This window comes from Cryptotermes secundus, unplaced genomic scaffold (genome assembly GCF_002891405.2).
Source record: "Cryptotermes secundus unplaced genomic scaffold, Csec_1.0 scaffold395, whole genome shotgun sequence".
Lineage (NCBI taxonomy): Eukaryota > Metazoa > Arthropoda > Insecta > Blattodea > Kalotermitidae > Cryptotermes > Cryptotermes secundus.
This window is the reverse complement of record NW_019742967.1, coordinates 1,549,075-1,569,248: the sequence shown is the minus strand read 5'-3', so window position 1 is coordinate 1,569,248 and position 20,174 is coordinate 1,549,075. Positions and strand designations below refer to the sequence as shown.

Genomic DNA, 20,174 nt, shown 5'->3' with positions numbered 1-20,174 from the left:
AACCGCACTATCAGATAATCAGAACGCGTTCCAAACGTCTGGTGCCTTAGAACGTCTTTCTGATGTACATGAAAGCAGTGAACACCGTAAAAAAAAGTATACAAAATAATTCGATCGCCCCAGAATCGCTGAAAAGGTGGCAAATCAGTCGCTGGATCCTTTCTAATCTGTAATCTCTATGCGCCAGGTTGGATTTGATGTTCTAACTGTTCTAACTATGAAAAGATATTTTGCAATGTTACGCCGTGTAATCTGGTAAACGTTTACTGACGTTCCAGATAAACGTACTGCCTCCATCTTCAGGGTCGATGAGTAAACTAAGCAAGGAGCCAGCAAGTAACAAGCAGCGTCAAACTCAAAACTTCACCGATTTTATCAGAAACGATCTAACCTAAGAAAAATATGTTCGTAACAACAAATACACGCTGCATTGGGTTGGACGTGTATCTTGCGAAAAGTTGTTATGTGCTGAATATTGTTCGAAGTACGGGAAAGAATAACTGCAGAATCTATGCAGATTAAATATGAATGTCTCCGCAACGGAACTAGACAGTGACCTTCAAGTAATTTTCTTTTTGTTGCTCATGTTACGTACAATAACTGAGGTCGACTGTCGGATCACAGAGAAGCCAGTTTAATTTTGTGTCATTTAATCCAAGGTAAAAGAGTCCACACGGTCTGTGCAGGCGTTCCACATTCTCAGAGAGTTTATCTAGGAGTTCCGCGACGAATTTAAACTTACACAGACTTGTCAATTGTGCGTTGCATTAGACGGGCCTGTGTTCCACATCACGAGACGGAATATGCATTGTGTATGTACAAGGGGCTGCATGAAATGCCCGATGTTCCGTATAGTTCACATGGCCTCCACGCCGCCATACACCAGGAGACAGTACTCTGCATAGTAACCGCTGCGAGAACACTGAACACGAGCCCTGAGCGCGACCGCTGTTATCACAGGGCGCCGGCAGCTCTGGTGCGTCCCCAACTCGACGTCCAGTGGCTCGCCTTGTACCCCCAGGGTTACTCTAAGTTGCAGGGGCATTGAGCAGGGAGAAGTGGTGACTTTGACAGTATTTGCCTGGAGGGCCTGAGAAAATCATTGTCGCAAGTAGAAATAATACTAGATGGAAGATGTACAATAAACATGCCATTTAGGTACAAACTGCATTTACTTATAAGCGTATTTTTACAGAGACATTAGAATGGGTTTATTATGTTACGTAGAGATCTCGACTGAACTACTGGCACACATCTGCGTACTAACTCCGCAGAGCTGATGCACGGACTGTTTGCAATATTGTATTGTTTCCGTACCTTCTTCAAATTAATTTCTTTTCACTTTAAAGATCCCGCAGTTCTGCGAGCTCGGAACGTCTGTGTAAGACCAGTACACTGAAGTTGCGAGTGTAGCCCAGTGTAAGGGGTACGGCCTGCAATCAGGGGCAAGCAGGGCTCCAATCGTCTTCGTGGTGGACTGCTTCAATAATTACTTAATTCAGTCAGCGGCCGCGCCATAGTTCAAGCGATTAGTCGCTGGCACCGCGGCGACCCGGGTTCGATCCCGGGTCTGGTCGAGTGGGATTTGTGGTGGCCAAAGTGGCTCTGGGGCAGGGTTTCTCCGAGTACTTCGGGTTCCCCTGCCAATCTTCATTCCACCGATTGCTCCACAGTCACCCTCACCTATCATCTGGGGCTGATACAATAGGCCAGAAGTGGCCACAGTACAAGGGACTTAGTCCCACCCCACTAGCAATAAGAAATAATTCATTCATTAATTTTTGCTGTTATTCAATCACATTTTACGATCCGACTTAAACTCAAATCAAAGAAAACCGACAAAAAATATAACACACACACACAGGGTAAACTTGGGCACAAGGAACTCCAAATGTCAAGCCGCGTTCCATTATTTATGATACAGACTGTAGCTAATGCCACAAAGGAAAGAGATATTCAGTGATCTCAGAGGTGCCTTACCTTAGACAAAGTCCAGACTATGACGAACTCTTCCCACATAATATGCAAGCATTAAATTTACATGCGAGTAATCACTGGTAGGTGATATTCGAATTGGCGAGAAGTTAAAACTATATACAGAATGAGTAAGGAGCAGTAAAGTCTCCACTGCTCACTGCTATTGCTTACACTAAACTAGGATGAAATGTATGCTTCAAAATCTAATTGTAATACATTACAGGATCAATCAAGGCTGATAGTTTTTTCTTTTTGTTAGTTCTGATCTGATGAAGAGAAACTTACTTTTGTGTAGACCGGTATATTGTAACAGTTTTAGAAGACTTCGGAAGTACAATCAATTATATTTTCATTTAATATATATTTATACACACGTAGACATACAAATTCACGTGGAAGGAAGTTCCATTCACATAACAGAGAACGAGACTTTGGTTGGGAGACTACGGCGTTTGCTTGGGGAATGCATGTATGACGTCCCTTCCGAACAGCAGCCTCGAAACCCCGCAACATCTGCGGAAAAAAAAAGTGAACTGAACAAAAATGGGGCGCTTCGTTTCTGTAAGTTCGAAACACTCGCAGAGACCGGACTTTTTCGTGTGTGAAGCACAAGAGAGAAGCAAAGACACGAGGTCGTCCTGTCTGTGTGTCCGTTACTTTTTCCCGATTTCACAGCAATTAAAATTTGTCGACCAATTCTCTGACAATCCGCTCGGCGGTGCTGTGGTTACTTCGTGTATACCGACAGCACAATCTGCGCAGGCGCGCCGCAACGCTGCCTGAAAGAAAGTTTTCTGGACGTCAGTACTTTGTCACACTGCCCCCGAACTTTACGAATGTGCTTTTAGAAACAACTTCATTCAGTTAGCAACGCAGCACTGGAAAGGGAATGACATTCAGTGACCACATCTGCAACAAACCTCCCATCCTTCGTCCATACTTCATTGTGAGTTCCAGTAGCGATTTAACATAAGAGATGACTTTCTCTTGAATGGGAACCCCTATTAATATTGTCGGTGTCCCATTAACTTAAATGGGGCGACCTCCTAGAAAAGTCTCCATTCAGTGTTCCAGGAAGAAATAGTTCAAGATCAATAAACTGAAAGTGCGGGGTCCTTCCAAGGACACTCCTCATTGAACTGATCAAGAAATTCCCCACCTTTTTCAGATTACAAAAGTTTATTACCTTGTTCACAAGACTCCACCATTGGACGTATCCTGAGTCACTTGAACCTATTCCAAGTCATCATACCCTAGTTTAACACAATTACATTTCCATAGCATTATCCTTCCATCTATGCTTTGCCTTCCCATCTGGTCTCTTTCCCTTGGTTTCCCACCAAAAATTTTGGTTACTTTACCACATCTCCCGTTAGTGCTACACGCACTGACCATCTCGTCCTCTTTTTTTATGATCACCTAATTGTATGTGACGAAGAATACATTACAACGCTCATCACTGGCTACCTTTCGCCTAGGTACAAATATGGTCCCCTCAGCGCCCCGTCCTCAGACAGCCTCAGTCTGTGTTCTCCCCTCAGAACGAGAGGGCAAGTTTCACACCACTACATTGTAACTTCATGTTTCGGATAGGGTATGGGAAGACTGCGGATTTTGTGCTGACATTTAGCAAATTTTCCTCCTCTTCATTTCATCGTGATAGTACTTTATTTTTCTCGGTGTTGTTCCCGAACATCTGAATTCTGCCATATTTTCAAAGACTGCATTATTTTACTCTGTAGTATTAATTTCTCCCGCATTCCAGTGAGAAGACATACACGCTCTTAATTTTCTCTGCATCATCTTCTGTGTTTCTCTGTATATTTATGTTTCTACCTAATTAATTAATATCATTTGCATAAACTGCAACTTGATGTACCCCATTCAATTCCTATCTTCCTTGGTTACCTTGGGTCTTCCCAATGACATATTCTAACGGCATATCACAATGGTGATAAGAAGCGAGAAATGCATCAAACATATTTTCACGCTTAAAGACTTTTGCATAGGTTTTCTCTGAACATATTTTCATTAAGCTAACTAGTTCCGTTGGTTCACCAAATTCAACGACAATACTTCTCTCCTGAGTCATGGCTGACAGAGCCACTTCCTTTCACAGCCACACATGTTGGTGTGCTGACCATCTGCAGATATTTAATTAGGGGGCCAAAATATACTCAGAACAGCAGGGAATCTGCATCTTGAGTTCAGAGATCTGGTAATAAATTCTTTGTTTTTTTATGAACGTCCCTCAGATTTTGAATTTTCTCCTGAAGCAAATAGAACAATGGCAATAAGCAGTACCGAGTTTCATATTTGTCCTCTGTCAGAGATTGCAATGGCTGCTGTGTATGTGGACATAGAAGAATGTTCACAGTTGAAGCTTATGAGTAGGGCTCGGATTTCTATGACATGTCATACTTTTATCCTGGCATCTTTTCACATGTATACTTAAATATAAACGCATTTCTGACTCTTGTGAACATGAAAATACGNTATTGGTCATATAAATGCATATTTGAACCATATTTTAGCTCTAGGTCATATTTGGGCCCGAAGTGATATAAAATCTAATTTTTGGTCATATTTTAGGCGAGTTTCACTTATTGCTCAGAAATATATTTGCAAGTATTGGCAACGATGTTATTTGGAACTTCATTTCTTAGAAATATTTGGCCTTGTGTAACGGGATGTGAAGGAATACTGTGCAGTGTGAAGGGTGACGGTTCTTGACCTGGCGTAGAATCAACCACTTTGAAAAGAGAAATTGCCACCTCTGCCTCTGTCTGTCTGTCTGTCTATGTCCCTTTTTCCCCTCCACTGCAGTGATACCTGAAGTACAGTTTGTTTCTTATATATTGGTGAAAATTTTTTCCATCCACAAAGCGGTAAATTTCTACCCTCTCCCCGAAACCCGTCCAATACAGTACTGTATTCATAACTTCAGTTGTTCGGTATAGTTTCAAGATGCCTAAAGTCAAGTGCTCTAATAGCGTGAGGTTGCGTGGTTTTATTAAAGAGTTTGGTGACAAATATTTTAGTACTGACGGAGAAATTTTATTTTGCAAAATGTGTGAAGTGAAAGTTACGGCAGACAAACGTTTTATGGTGCAACAACACTGCAATACAGCTAAACATAGAAGCTGTGTAAACAGTGAAATTACCACGGAAAGTAGACAGCGATTTTTCATTGAAAAGACATTCTTCAGTTCACCGAAATCATGAAATGCCTCCGAGTTTTCAAAGGTTCTTTGTACTATGATGGTTTCATGAAATATTCCATTACATAAAGTAGATACATCTAGTTTCCGAAACTTCCTCGGAAAATATACAACTCATCCCATTCCGACCGAATCCACATTAAGAAAGAACTATCTCACTTCCTGCTACGATGTTACCATCAATAAAATAAGAAACTGTGTCGGGAATAATAAAATATGGGTGGGTATCGACGAAACTACCGACGTAAGTGGTAGATTTGTAGTGAATGTTGTTGTTGATATACTGAAAGATGACCAGCCTCGAGATATATTCCTATTGGCATGTGAGGTGTTGGAAAAAGTGAATAATTCTTCCATTGCTGTTGTTTTCGACAATGCGATGAATTTGCTGTGGCCAAATAAGGTAGAACGAGAGAATGTCATTCAGTGCAACTCTACTGAAAAGGAAGATTAAGGTACCGTACAAATTATTTACCTGCAACAATTAGCACACTTCAATTTACTTTTCACGCTAAAATAAACAATACTTTCGTTCGTGTTTTCTCTTTACAGGGTCAGCATTGTGTTGTGTTGTGTTCACGGCTTAAAGACATTTATTCAGAAAAAATAACTTTGTACACTTTTCAATGAAACGCCATTCAGCTTTTCTTAATGGGGTCAGCAATGTGCTGTGATCAATGCTTCAGAGCTTAAAGATATTTATTCAGAACAAAATAACTTTGTAAACTTCTTAATAAATTGCCATTCTTAGGAATTTTTGTTAAATATTTACTTATTTTTTGTCAGCCATTCTGTCATATTTTGCCATTTTTAGGGCATAAAGGCATGCAATTTTCAAAGTTTTTAGGCCATAGAAATCCGAGCCCTACTTATGAGGCTGCCAGTTATCCCTGAACACGGTGAAACTTGCGAATGGACAAGGGAATTTGGTAAGGGTATTGAAAACATTTGTATACTTGTGTATAATGTCATATATTAAGATCATGTAATGGTTGTCACAGCACCGAGCTCAGACCTTGTTCTGCAGGAAGCCAAAACTCTTACTTTACATACAAATATCCAGCTGTGGGCTTCACTGGCATCTGAGTATTTGCAATTACAACTGAAGCCATACTCTCTGACAATATTAACACCATCACCATGATTCAGTCTGCAAAAGAATATTCTCCTTAACTGTCACTGGCAACTTCTATTCTTTCTGCTCCTCATGCAAGTTACTGTAATATGTTACTTTAAAAATACAATTAAACAGAGGACACTTAAACATAACAACTAACATTTTGTTACATTGGGTGTGGTGAAACTGAGTAGTGACAATTAATTATAATTTCTCATATCCAGAACAAATGTATCAGTGGGAATAATGAATTTAACATGTAAGGGAGCAGGTGAACTCCTGTCACACAAGCCCCACCTTATACAAATATTATATCACTGAGAAATTTCTATTTAGAGGGTTCTGCCTCTCCAGTAACATGGCATTATTTCATTCTCTGAAGTCATTTTGGGACACAATACAAAACACATCCACTGAAAGAAACATGAGCAACAGAGACGAGCACAACAAATTTTAAATTGGGGTTGACAAGCAAATATTTTGCTCCTCTGAAGAAAGAAACACGTGATAGGGGTTCCCATATATGCAAGAAATTGGAAAGCTATGCACTGATAAAATCTGTCACAACAATTCAAATTACAAGTGTCCGATATTTATACTTCATTCCAAGCACTATGACTTCATGAAGGCAAGGCCCCAAGGGATTTTCTACTAACAGCTCTTACAGCTGTTACCTGATCTTGGACTTTTATTAATCAAAATTTATGCAGCTGATGACCCAAGCACATTTTAACACTTTTAGTCGCCAAAAATTCTTCAAGTCTTATATAAAATATCTATATATAACACATCACATTTATAAAAATTTGTAATGCACAAAAATAATTATACATTTTATAGAGAAAGCCACTTACACATCATCTGCGTGTAAGCTGACTACCGACTGTGTGTAACGACATTTGCATTAATATATGAAGCCGAGTGACCAAAATGATGAACTTTTTGACCTAACATCTAAAAAGCTGCAACTGAAACGAACATACATAATAAACATTAAATGGAAACCAACTATCTGACCAAGTTTGAGTGAGTGTGAATGTACTCTATTAGTGTGGAACAAATATGATATTCCATGGTGGAATTATTTTAATGGTTCAGAGAAAGGTGAACATCCATAGTCTTTGTACTTGCAACACGACACCAACTGCTTTACTTTCATCCCACAGCTGGATAATTGTCTTTCAAACAATTGAAGCACAGTCAATGTATTTGAAACCCTATATACATTTACATTAGTCAATTCTTATTGTCAAGTTCGTCTCAATGAAGACACTCTTTAGTCACAGAATGCTCCCATTTTATTTGCATAAACTTAAATACTAAATATCACTGGAACTTCACATCGGCACTTCTTCACTTCATGCCTCATTATTGAACTGTTAATAATATTGAGACACAACTGCATCTGTTTCTCTGAATAAATATTGAAATATAGTGGAGAAGAAACTATTTCAAATAGATCCATCTTGGCCAGCCCTTTAAAACATATATAAATTATGTAGATTAATTTGCTATGTTTTACTATGAATGAACTTGTCAGGAGTTCATCACAATTTTCATGTTTTAAATTTCCGTGTTTTTAACCTATATAACAATTTCAGCCTCTTTTTCTTTTCTTGTATTATTTATTTATTTATTTATTTATTTGTTTATTTATATGGGACGTTTTCTCCTGAAATGTCATACTTCACACAATCCATCAAATTTATTCGGAGGCAGTGACAGAGGAAACATATCCTTTGTTATCATTAAAAGACGGATCACAGTCCACACAGACAAACATTTGTATTCCAGTTGGGTGTAGATGTTAGTTACCAGGGAACAGTCTTCCCATACGGTAATTGTGGGCACTTGTGTTCTTTCTCACCTAAATTACCCAGACAGCAGGCCTTCATCTAGATCATTCTGCTGGAAATGAACTGAACTCTCTCAAATTTTCTGATGTAACGTTGCAATGAATCAGCAGTATACGAGTATGTACATACCACAAAACATAATTGCATGAAAATATATGAAATCACGTTCTCTACAACATGGAATTTGACTAGGAATAAGTAGCGCTCCAAATTGTAGCTGTCATTCAATCTCAAGTTAAGGTTGGAGATGGTGATGACAGAATTCTTCTTTCCATTTTTATGTTTAAAACACAAGAAGTTCTTTGGGCACGAAAATATTTTCTTACAAAAATCAATAATAAAAGATTTTACAACATATTGTTATAGGAAAAATTGAGCAACGCATACATTTTAAAATAATATTTGTTATAATTGCAAGATGGCATTGATATCTCAAGCACAGCATGATAATCGCACTTCAGAACTCACGCTAATTTGTTACCCGAAAATTCAACATTACCAAAAGAAGGGACAACCAAGTGAATATTCTACATCGCATTCTAAGGGCATCCACATTCATCGACTACCATTTTAGGCAGGTCTCTTTTAATAATGTTGCTATCTGGTCCAAAGTATATGAGGGACATAGAGGAGAATTTGACAGGCGCACAGCATGGCTGCATGCCTGTTGGGTGGTCCAACTTGCGGTACTCCTCCATGACATGGGTGTAGTAGTTAAGAAAGGTGTCAGGCGTTCGGTGGGCACCCCCGCAGTTTCCTTGGCAGTAGTTGGCGTAGTAACCACTAGGAGCTATGATCCAGTCTTCCCAACCAAGCTGCTTGAAGCTGACAAAGAACCTCTGCTTACAGCACTGCCCTTTCAGTGCCCCAGAGCAGTCTAGTGCTCGGCGACGCACTCTCCTGATGATCGTCGGGTCAGTGTGTACAACAAGGAACGGTCGCTGTGGGTCCTTCTTTTCTGTGCGGAACAGGACAGCTTCGACGAGGTCACCGCACCCTGAGCAGTCCACCAACAATCGCAGGCGCTCTCTTGCAGCTGTGCCAGACGAGTACCAGTTACGGACGGTGGCTGTCAGGTCAAATTTTTGCCAGCCCAGCATGGACAGTGACACCGGCAGGGAAGCAGCCATCTCTGTATACTCATCAAATTCCTGCGGACACAACATAAGAAATGTAGCTGTATTGTGCTCCAGTCACTCACTGCTTAACCGAGGGTTTCCACTAACCAGTTTCTCTTAGCAATGATTCTGGGTTATGATAAAACAAATTTGACCAGAGAGTTTTACAGCATGGTAAGCGTATGAATGCCTTACAAATGAAAAAAAAAAAAAGACAGAAATTTTAATGGCTTCCCAGTAAATATAATTCGCTCTGACATTTATTAACGTCTGTTTTCGCTGAATATATGAGGAACGACAGCTACACTGATATATGTCCAATGAGAAAAGTTCTCTTTGCTAAACACAACCTTTCCAACCTGAATATCTGTTACATTTCAGCAGTATAAAAAATATGTATCAGTGGCGAATGTACAAAATAACATTTTAATTTGGTGCTGAACAAACACTGGCCACACAGCAACAGCAAAATACTGCACATTGGCTTACAAACAGTTAATAAAGGAAACTGTAATCTAAAAACTGGAGCTTGAGGGAAACTTCGTATTAGCTACTGACGGGTTAGTCATTCAGAATAAAACGAACCCCGTATTCTCTTTTACAGAAGTAATTATGCGGGTTTTTATGTGTTGCAATATCTCTAATATCAAGTTTGTATAGTGGAAATCGTGACTCATAAAGATGTTGAGATGTTTCAGAACAAAAGAAGACCAATAAAACTGGCAGTGTCTGTTAGCCTCACAAAATCACATATATGTACTTGCCTCATATGTTTATACAGTTCAGACTGTGTATATATTGCAGAGATACAGCACGATCAGGGGACACTGTAACTGACCTGCACCACACTGACCCAGTGCCACAATTTGTAAACTTGCTGGATACCGACTCATAGTCTCAAATAAATGGGCACGTAGCACGCAGAGCATAGACACAAACCGTTGGCTAGAAAACAAGGGAGACCCGGTCGCAGAAAGGAAAAGGATGGCGTTATGACAGATGTTAAGAAACTAAGAAGGGACGGACTGGATTCATCTGGCTCAGTCTTGGGTCCAGTGGCGGTCTCTTGCGATCATGAAAGTCAACCCTGATGCTCCATAAAACTACTGTCAGCTTCTCTGCCGCACGCATTTTGTTAGAGGCACGGCAATGTGAGCAAACCATGGCTACTTGCATAGGTGCACAATACACTGTAGAGCTGCAAAACTCATCAAGAATTCGTTACACGAACAAAACAAAATGCTCACACGAGCATAAGGATTCTGTGGGAAAAGAATCGTAAAATATTTGCACGCAACCAGTGGAGAGTCTGTAACTGCCAGCTCTTACAAGTACAACCCGAAAAAACTGCATAAAAATGGACCATCTTCAGTAAACTGTCTCAGGTATAAAGTTTGAGGCCTTTTCATCATGTTTACATTCATGCAAATAATCGAGTTCATGCATTCATTCCGTTCATCCTGTTACATGACGATGGTCTTGTCGGTAAAACAGCTGCAGCTAGATACATTCTCAATACTCACTCGAGGCTGGAGGGTAAGCGTACTAAGAACTGAGCACCTCAGTATGACGCCGTCGCGACGAGCTGATCTCTTAACGGAAAGTTCGTGAGCCCGCTGAAAGCATCCCGACATACAGAAAACTAAACCGAAGCACAAACGAAATGCATCATTTTGGAATGTGAGAATATGGGTCTGTTGTTAAATGACTCTATTCGACAAAAAAACTGACGATCGAAAGACTAGCATGGCTCTCCGCCAACAGACCCACAAACTGCGTGTCCTGGAAGACCGTTCTGAAGAGAGGGACGGATGTGTGAGCTGCCATCTCCAGCAGACAACTGTTTCAGTAGAAGTGTAAAAGATCCCGACACTGCAACAACATACCTTACCACTTAAGTGTGTGGTATTCGTCTGCAGTTGCTGTGTGACGGTGAAGATCCACAGGGTGAGGTTCTTATCCGGCACATTGTGTCTAAACGCGCGGTGCAGAGGCGACCGGAAGTCCACTCTGACCCACAGTGTCGCAGCTTTCACCCGCAGTTCGGTTCCGGCGCCGCCACCCAGATCCTGCGCATGCGCAAACTCCAGGAGTGGCTGCCCGTTCAGTGTGTGACCTATGGACAACGGAATGTTTGGTTATACACAGTTTAAATTTACTATCGACGTCTCAGAAGTTGCATAATCGTAAACTGCTCCCATTACTAAATCACTCACAGGTCGTGCATGTAGCAAACGCAGATGGCCGACAAATGGTAACCCTCAACATAAAGCAAAGGTTCTGGAAGTGACGATTCCTTCGGAACGATTAAGTTGTAGGCCCATTTAGTGATTAGAGCTATTGTGACTTCAGTCTATAAGATTATGTTCAACGTTTTTCTCTAACAGATATCACCAGGCCACCGCATAGTAAACGCAGGAGCACAAGCGGCGGTGAGAGACAGGCGAAACATTGACGAAACAGCACATCGAGGGTGATTCATGTTCCGGCAGTGATGCAACTGGCTACAGCTGAGCAAGAGTATGGCTACCACACACAGCGGGCAACTCCTAGCCAAATAGATGTGATGATGTGAAACGCGACTCTGGAAACTCCATATCGATTTACGGAAGCCGAACGGGTTAGAGTGGCGGTAACACTCTACACACGTATTCGAGACCTGCTCGGTTGGAACTCAGTTGGGGCACCGGCTATACTGATATTTCGTGGTTTTCCTCAGTACCTTCAGGCGAATGCTGGGGTATTAGCGATCGCTTCCTTCCAGCGTCGCAAAATGAAAAATTACAAGTATGAGAAGCCAGTTAATATTTGGATTCGAACCACGTTACAACATGGCGGTGACCCAAAGTTCGGGTTTCGAGCCCCAAGTCTGAAAATTCGTAAAGCGGGAACCCTCAGACCGTTGTACGTCCGCACATTTTTGTGTCATGCCGCCTGAAGATATTGAAAGACCAAGATGGGTAGAAAATGTTAGGAAAACGGTGTGAACACAGCACATGCCTGTGCCAGGTCCTCCTCAGCAGTTTTTAATGTCAACGATGTTGTTTGAGATACCACAGACAGACAGACATGCCGGGGTCAGTTGTTCATGTTCCTTCCGTGCAGAATCTGTTAAAATCACCAACTTCATGCCTTCCGCTGTCCGAGCAAGCCATGGCACTTTTACGATATGGGGGACAATTACTTGCAGCGCAGTTTACTGCTGCCTTTACGACATGCTGCACGCAACAGCCGACGGGGCCCAAGCTGCATTTCCTCTCTGTACTATGCAAGCGCTTTTATGACGACAGGCATTTTAACGATGCTCGTTTTAAAATTGCGAGAACTTCGGTCAACTTTAACATTTTAGTTATACTTAAAGTGACACGTGCAGGCCAACACACTGAGTGACCGTCATTTGTTTCGTGATTTATTCAACATGGAAGGCTTTGAAAATGTTTTAATCAATGTTATCATCCGTTCCTGCCCCTGTTTCTCTGCATCTCCGGTGCGGTGGCTGGGCGACCATAACCGGTTGCATAGTGCTTGCGGTCGCCTCATGGCACCGGGTCACTGCGACTGTAGGACTGATGGTGCAGTTCAGCTAAGGCGCTCAATAGTATCCTCAAACTACAGTAAACTCTCGACAGTCCGGATTAGTGAAGCAAAGGTAGCCCTGAAAGACAGGGGAACGCAGAACACAAACAAATGGGGAATTTAATGGCATAAGCAGTGCTCATGAAAATAAATAACAAAACATCACTGTACAGACTTCATTTACAAATCATAAAAAGACAATACATGTATTAATCAATAGAATGCTCAGAAGATCGGCCGGCATGGCGCAGTCGATATAGCGACTGGCTACGGGCTAGACGGCCGAGGGGTCGGAATTCGACTACCGGAGAGGGCAAGCATTGTTACTTCTCCATGTTGTCCAGACCGCCTCTGGGACCCACCCAGCCTCCTATCCGATAGGTATCGTGGGCTCTTCCTCTGGGGGTAGAGCGGCCGGGGTGTAAAGCTGACCACTTACCTAGTGCCGAGGTCAAGAAAACGTGGTTCTATACATCCACTCCCCCATACGCCTTCATTGAGTAGTGCTTAATTAATTAAGTACAAAAGACTCAGAAGTTGTGCTTGTTTTTGAACGTAATACGCAATGAAAGTTTGAAGCAACCGTCAAGTTTTGTCCGAATCATCTGCCTTCCCAAATGCCATGTGTTGTATTCAACTGTGAACAACATAACTCGATACGGATTATCCGACATCTGGTTTAGCTGCACGCGAATTGGCGAGTTCTTACTGTAAACCTGCGTGCTTTATATGTGACGAATGTGGATCTGATTCTTGTGAACATGGTAATGAACCTTCAGGTCCCATAAGCCTAAGCGGCGTTTGTGTCACGTGGTTACTGTCTGTGGCTTCATGAACTCAGTTCGTGCTTCGAACGACAGCAGGTGTGATCTGGCCTCAACCGTTCTCCTTGGCGTGCCATGCCCTGCCCTGTATGGTAGTCAGAAGTGACATGGTCGAACCGGAAAGGTTCGCTTCAGACTTGTGTTCGGTTCGAATCCTGGCCGGTACACCGGATGTCTTGACAGAGACCTCAGTCTCCTCAGGAAAATTCCGGGGTGGTACCAAAATTAGGCCACGGCCGCTTCCTTACCGATTCCTAATTCAGCTACATACAATTTTACCATTTGATGCTGCAGGGTCTGCGACATTTAAAGGGCCCTAAAATGACCCAATCATGAAATATGGTTGATGTTCGAAGCTTTCTGAAACAGCGCAAACTCTTGAGGTTTTCACACCTTGACTGTGTCTTCTAGGATGAGGCGCGTGTCGCCGTGCAGCCTGGTATATACTCCTATTTATCAACGATTAGGAATAGGTTCATCCGAAACGTCGATAAACATATAGCAAACTATACGGCGTAACATTGTTGCATAAAGATACTGGTCCCGCGTTTTGTTCACGATTGGGAACGTCTTGAACGCCCTCTCCTGCAGACTGACTACTCTTGAGGTGCAAGCCCAGTTCTCTTCTGAAGGCGCAAACAAGTTTTTGCGATCTCCGGTTTTTGGAAACGAAGGGGAGGGGGTGACCGGGTCGTAGGATTGCGGGGTTTTGAGAATGGGCCGAGTGGCTCCATGCCAACAATTGGATACACATCGCCTGCTGACAAATGCATGAGTGGCTTATAGGTATCTGTGGTGTACAGTCGCTGTGTATCAGATGTGACACAGTCCACGAGGCGCAAGTACAATCAGAAATTAATAATGTGGACACTTCCTTTGTGGAGGTCAGCATTCTGGCGCAGCGCAGTGGCTCTGATACTGATACATCCTTGGCACGAGAACACTGCGCTCTCATGGGGGGGTTCCCGGTCCAGTGCCCCTCCCTGCACACACCCCTTGTCTGTCCCGCGCCCTCCGACACACATAAATGAGTCACATGCTCCCTTAACTTCAGGATGCGTCTTGAACGGAATGCGCAGTCTCTCCGAACGTACCAGGACCGACACGTGACCGAACCAAATCGTAAAGTAACACTACTAGCTTCTCGGATATAGCGCCGTAGAGTCTGGTAGTTCGCCGAAGTTCCTCAGGAATGAAACGTGAAGCTATCCCTTTAACAGCCAGTGGAGGCCCATAGGGCTGCTCACAATCGGCTCACAGATGGCGATGAGGCTATCAGCCTTACGCTGGTACTCATTCCTGTTAGAGGCTGGGTCGACCCCAGGGCAATAGTGAGGCCGGGTAAATTTAAAAGATCCAGTGACCTCATCAGGAATCGAACCCACGACCTTCCGACTTAGCACAGTGCCCCCCACCCCTGAGGACTGTACTGCAGAGGGGACCACCGAAACTTTCCCGTAAATGCGCAATAAAACGAAACTACGAGGGAGGAGTCTTGAATTTCGCGGTTGGCCATCTAGGGGCTGAAACAAACGGGTCTGAACGCACGGCTTAGCCACCATTCTGAAACGCTCCACGTGACATTCTACTGAGTCGGTACCGACGTTTCGGACAGTCACACCTTGAAGACTGAGGTACGCACATCAGCTTCCGGGGACGGCTGCGGGACGCACTATGAGAGCGCTACACACAGACGCAGCAGAGTCTGACTGATACGGAATGCTGCGATGGGATTCAAAATCTCTTAAAATAGCAATCAAAAGGAAAAATAAATTCGAGAAGACCTCCGAAACTATGGAGGGATTGTTTCCATTTTTTCAACATCCATAATAACTAACTCCATGGAACTGAGCCCTTCTTAAGTAGTCGACTAGTGTGCAGCCACTCAAGAATTTCCCAACATTTTATCCAGTTCGAAGGTTCATTACCGTGTTCACACAAGACCTCCACTGGTCTCTATCCTGAGCCAGATCAATCCAGTCCATACCATTCCAGCCTATCTCTCTAAGATCCATCTTAATATCATCCACCCGCCTACGTCTAGGACTTCCTATGGTCTCTTTCCTTCTGGCTTTCCAACCAAATATCCTATATGCATTCCTCGTCTCCCCCACGCGTGCTACACGTCCTGTCCATCTCCTCCTCCTTGACCTGATCATTCTAATTATACTTGGAGAAGAGTACAAGTTATGAAGCTCCTCATTATGCAGTTTTCTCCAACTTCTTGTCAGTTCATCCCTCTTCGGTTCAATATCCTCCTCAACACCCTGTTCTCAAACACCCTCAGTCTCTGTTCCTTCCTTAATGTCAGAGACCAAGTTTCACACTCATAGAAAACCACAGGCAAAACTATAGTTTTGTTTATTTGTAACGTCTGTAATATGTCTCCAAAAGTCCCAGTACTGGAAAGGGTGACTATGTCCTCAATGAAATGTATTTATAGCGTCCGTGAGCACGCTTACGAACAACTGTGATAAATTGCGAATCAATAATTGTGGAAACTTTATACAGCCCTGGTTGGCCTGCCTCGTGTTGTGCTTGAAACGAAAGAAAGAGCACACCGGGCCCAATATAACCCCCAATTTTTACTGCATGAGGCTCAAATCGAATTTCACCAACTTCCTGAAGAGTTACTCATTCTCTTATTCTGGTTGAATTTATACGCCTCTAAACACATACTGGGCCGGTCACGGTAGCCAAGCGGTCTAAGGCATGCACTGTCTTCGCTCGCTCGGAAGCCGGGATCGTGGGTTCGAATCCCGCTCAGTGCATGGATGTTTGTGTGCGTTTTTGTGTTTGTGTACAGGTAGAGGCCTCTCGACGAGCTGATCACCCGCCCAAGGAGTCCTACCGTTTGTCTAAGATCTAGTGAAATCGAAGTGAACGGAGAGTTTCGTGGAGGTCGGCCTAGGCCCAAATGAGGGCTGTAGCGCCAATGGAAAAAAAACACATACTGGTCTCCGCCGTTCAGACAGGACGGAGGCAGACGCCCCCCAGGGGCCGGAACTGTGCCACATGAGTATTGTGACGATGCGGGTGTGCAGACGTTACAGTACTAAGACACGAAACATGGATCCTGGAGATGGGCTTTCTGCTTACTGGAAACATCTGTGCAAATATAGACACTCTGTACCCACCCAGTGCGCTCGGGGTTCGATCCATTGACACAGCCGCTATTATGAAGGTGCTGTCTCCTGGGATGTGACACCCTGTAGTCCGGTATAAGTTACTGCATTGCTTTCATCTGCTGCTTGACTTTGTCGGTTTATCTTCTAGCCTGAAGATGAAGGCAACGTGTTCCTTCGAAAAGCCGCCTAACTACTACCAGACTAAACGGTATCACACCCCACACCGTTCAGACTGCGGTCTCCGCCAGTACTGACGTCTCCGAGAAACACAGTGCCTTCACATTGAGGATCGGCCCTGAAGATGGAGGTAACTCCGAATGGCTGGCAGCCAGACCGCACGGTGCTACCACCTCAGTACTCACTGCTGTAACGGCCTACTTCGGCAACACTCGATCTCAGACCCCGCAATATATTACAATGCGGGGTCTGCTGAATGAAGTGACTTGTATCGCGTTACGTCGCGACCCGCTGCGTGGCTCTCTTCTTTCCGCCATTTAACAAAGTGCACAATAAGATGGAAGACGAAACAGAACAAATAAACATATCTGGCAGCATGCAACTGAGGCAAGGAGCGCAAGAGCGGCACAAGTCGCGATTCATTGTTGTAGCTGGCGACAGCAGTCATGTGAGGCGGGTCGCGCTGCTGATTGGTTCCGCCAACAGCTATATGTACCACCTGCTTTACCATTCAGAAATTCTACACTTTACTCACACAGTGTATCTGTGTGTTCCGTATGGTTCTCACAATAAACAGCATTAACTTGCTGGGTTTTATTATTGAGATGGAGTGTGTTTCCTGTGAGGTGCGGACTGAATTGCTATATATTCTGCCCACACAATGTATCTGTGTGTTCCGTATGGTTCTCACAATAAACAGCATTAACTTGCTGGGTTTTATTATTGAGATGGAGTGTGTTTCCTGTGAGGTGCGGACTGAATTGCTATATATTCTGCCCACACAATGTATCTGTGTGTTCCGTATGGTTCTCACAATAAACAGCGACTGTTTCCCTAAACAGCATTAACAGGTTGTTTTGGGGACGGAGTGTGTTTCCTGTGAGGTACGGACTGAATTTATAAATATCATCACGTCTTAAAGGGTTTAGCATGAATTGTATAGGAAGCATAAGAGCACTCAGCAACCTTGAGTGACTGGAAATTCGTACTGACAGACGGTAACTGCCGACAGATAGGCTACACGCATTACAGTTGTCTCGCTTTTCCCATCTCTCGAGAGGTGGCCATTGCGATGCCGGACATGAAGAAGTTACTCTTTATCAAGGAGTTTTCTCACGACGTACAGATTAATAAAAAAAACATTTCTGTAGACAGTCATCACTGACAGAAAGTTAATTGGCAATGGTTATTTAAATATTCGCGTTTATTTACGTGGATATATTGTGATGCAGCCAGTGTGACCAAGCCCGCCCCTGTCCCAAGCGTTACTGCGCCGAACATTTGCAATGTTACTCCTGCCCGCAAACCGCCCTCTACACACCGACAATGCAGTGCCTAACTTTCCCTGTGCAGTTGAGGCTGTGAGGATCCCTCCCGGTGGGTGTAAGCCCCACAAACCTCTCCTTGCGGGTACGGGCCCACGCAATCCACTTATCAACGGCTCTTAACTCCACGGAGGGACAGTCGCACAGCTGGTCAAGGATTTTCACGACTTTCATGAAACGTGAAGGTTCATTGCCGTGTTCACAAAAGCCCACCACTGGACCCTGTCCAAAAGAATCCAGTCAACACCCTAACTTGTCTTCCAATGTATTTTAATATTATTCCGTCATCTATGCTGAGGTCTAACAATGGTCGCTTCTCTTTGGGTTCTGTACTTCTCATCTCTACCACTTATTTACTTACTTACTTACTTACCATGGAACTGAGCCCTTCTGGAGGAGCTGCCAATTCTGCAGCTACTCAAGGATTTCTCAGCATTTTATGGAACCCGAAGGTTCATTACCGTGTTCACAAGAGCGCTCCATTGGTCCCTATCCTGAGCCATATAAATCCAGTCCATACCCACCCTATCCTGTCTCTCTAAGATCCATTTTAATATTGCCCATCCACCTATGCCTTGGTCTTCCCAGTGGTCTTTTCCAGCTGGCTTTCCCACCAATATCCCATACGCATTCATGTTCTCCCCCATTCGTGCTGCATGCCATGCCCATCTCACCCTCCGTGACTTGGTCATTCTAATTATACTTGGAGAAGAGTACAAGTTATGAAGCTCCTCATTATGCAGTTTCCTCCAACCTCCCGCCACTTCATCCCTCTTCGGTCCAAATATTCTCCTCAACACCCTGTTCTCAAACACCCTCAGTCTATGTTCCTCCCTTAATGTCAGAGACCAAGTTTCACACCCATACAGAACCACAGGCAAAATTATAGTTTTGTGTATTCTAATTTTTACGTTTTTGGACTACAGACGAGAAGACAAAAGGTTCTGGACTGAACGGTAGCAAGCTTACCCGAGTTCAATCACCTCTTAATTTCCTCCTGAATCAGGTTTCGATCTGTTATCGTTGTTCCCAAATATCTGAGCTGTGCCACATTTTCAAAACATCAGTTACCTATCTTTATGTCATGATTTTGCCCTGCATTTTGGTGACGAGACAGCAACATGTACTTAGTTTTCTCTGTGTTTACTTCCAGACCAACCTCTTTACTTGCGCCAATTAAAGTTCGTGTGTTTTTCTTTATGGTATCTGCATTATCACCCAGTAGATTCACATCATCAGCATAAACAAACAGCCGATGTGTCCCGTTTAATTTCAGTCCCACCTGGTTTCCTGGACCTTCCTAATGGCATATTCCAAAGCAAAGTTGTAAGGGAGTGCCGATAAAGCATCTCCTTGTTTTAGACCATTCTGGATAGGGAAATAATCAGACAAATATTTGCCTACACGGATTTTAATATACGTTTCGTGTAAACACATTTTAATCAACCTAGCTAGTTTCAGGGGTATCCCAAACGCTATTAGAATATTGTACAATAGTTCCCTCCTAACTGAATCATAGACTTTCTTGAAGTCTATGAATAGCTGATGTACTGTCTCATCGTACTCCCATTTTTTTCTCCAATATCTGACGAATGCAAAAGATCTGATCTGTAGTTGATCTGTTACGTCGAAACCCACACTGATGATCCCCAATAATTTCATCTATATATGGACTTAACCTTGAAAGAAGAATATTGGACAAAATTTTGTATGAAGTTGATAGCAGTGATATCCCTCGATAATTACTACAGTCAGTTTTATCACACTTCTTGTGAACTGGTACAATAAAAGACTCCTTCCACTGATCAGGCAATTTTTCCTTGTGCCAAATAGAAGTAATTAGATTGTGGATCTT

At 43.2% G+C, this 20,174-nt stretch overlaps 1 protein-coding gene across 1 annotated transcript in view; it reads right to left on the bottom strand.

Moving 5' to 3' along the window:
• Positions 1–6,159: 6,159 nt before the first annotated feature.
• Positions 6,160–20,174, bottom strand: part of LOC111873506 (inhibin beta chain) — a 32,679-nt gene continuing 18,664 nt past the window's right edge. The window contains exons 2-3 of the mRNA XM_023868278.2: positions 11,176–11,405; positions 6,160–9,322 (exon numbers count right to left, since the gene is read on the bottom strand). Of these exons, the coding sequence (XP_023724046.1) occupies positions 8,711–9,322; positions 11,176–11,405 (842 nt within the window). The 3' untranslated portion in view covers positions 6,160–8,710. The remainder of the gene's footprint in view (positions 9,323–11,175; positions 11,406–20,174) is intronic.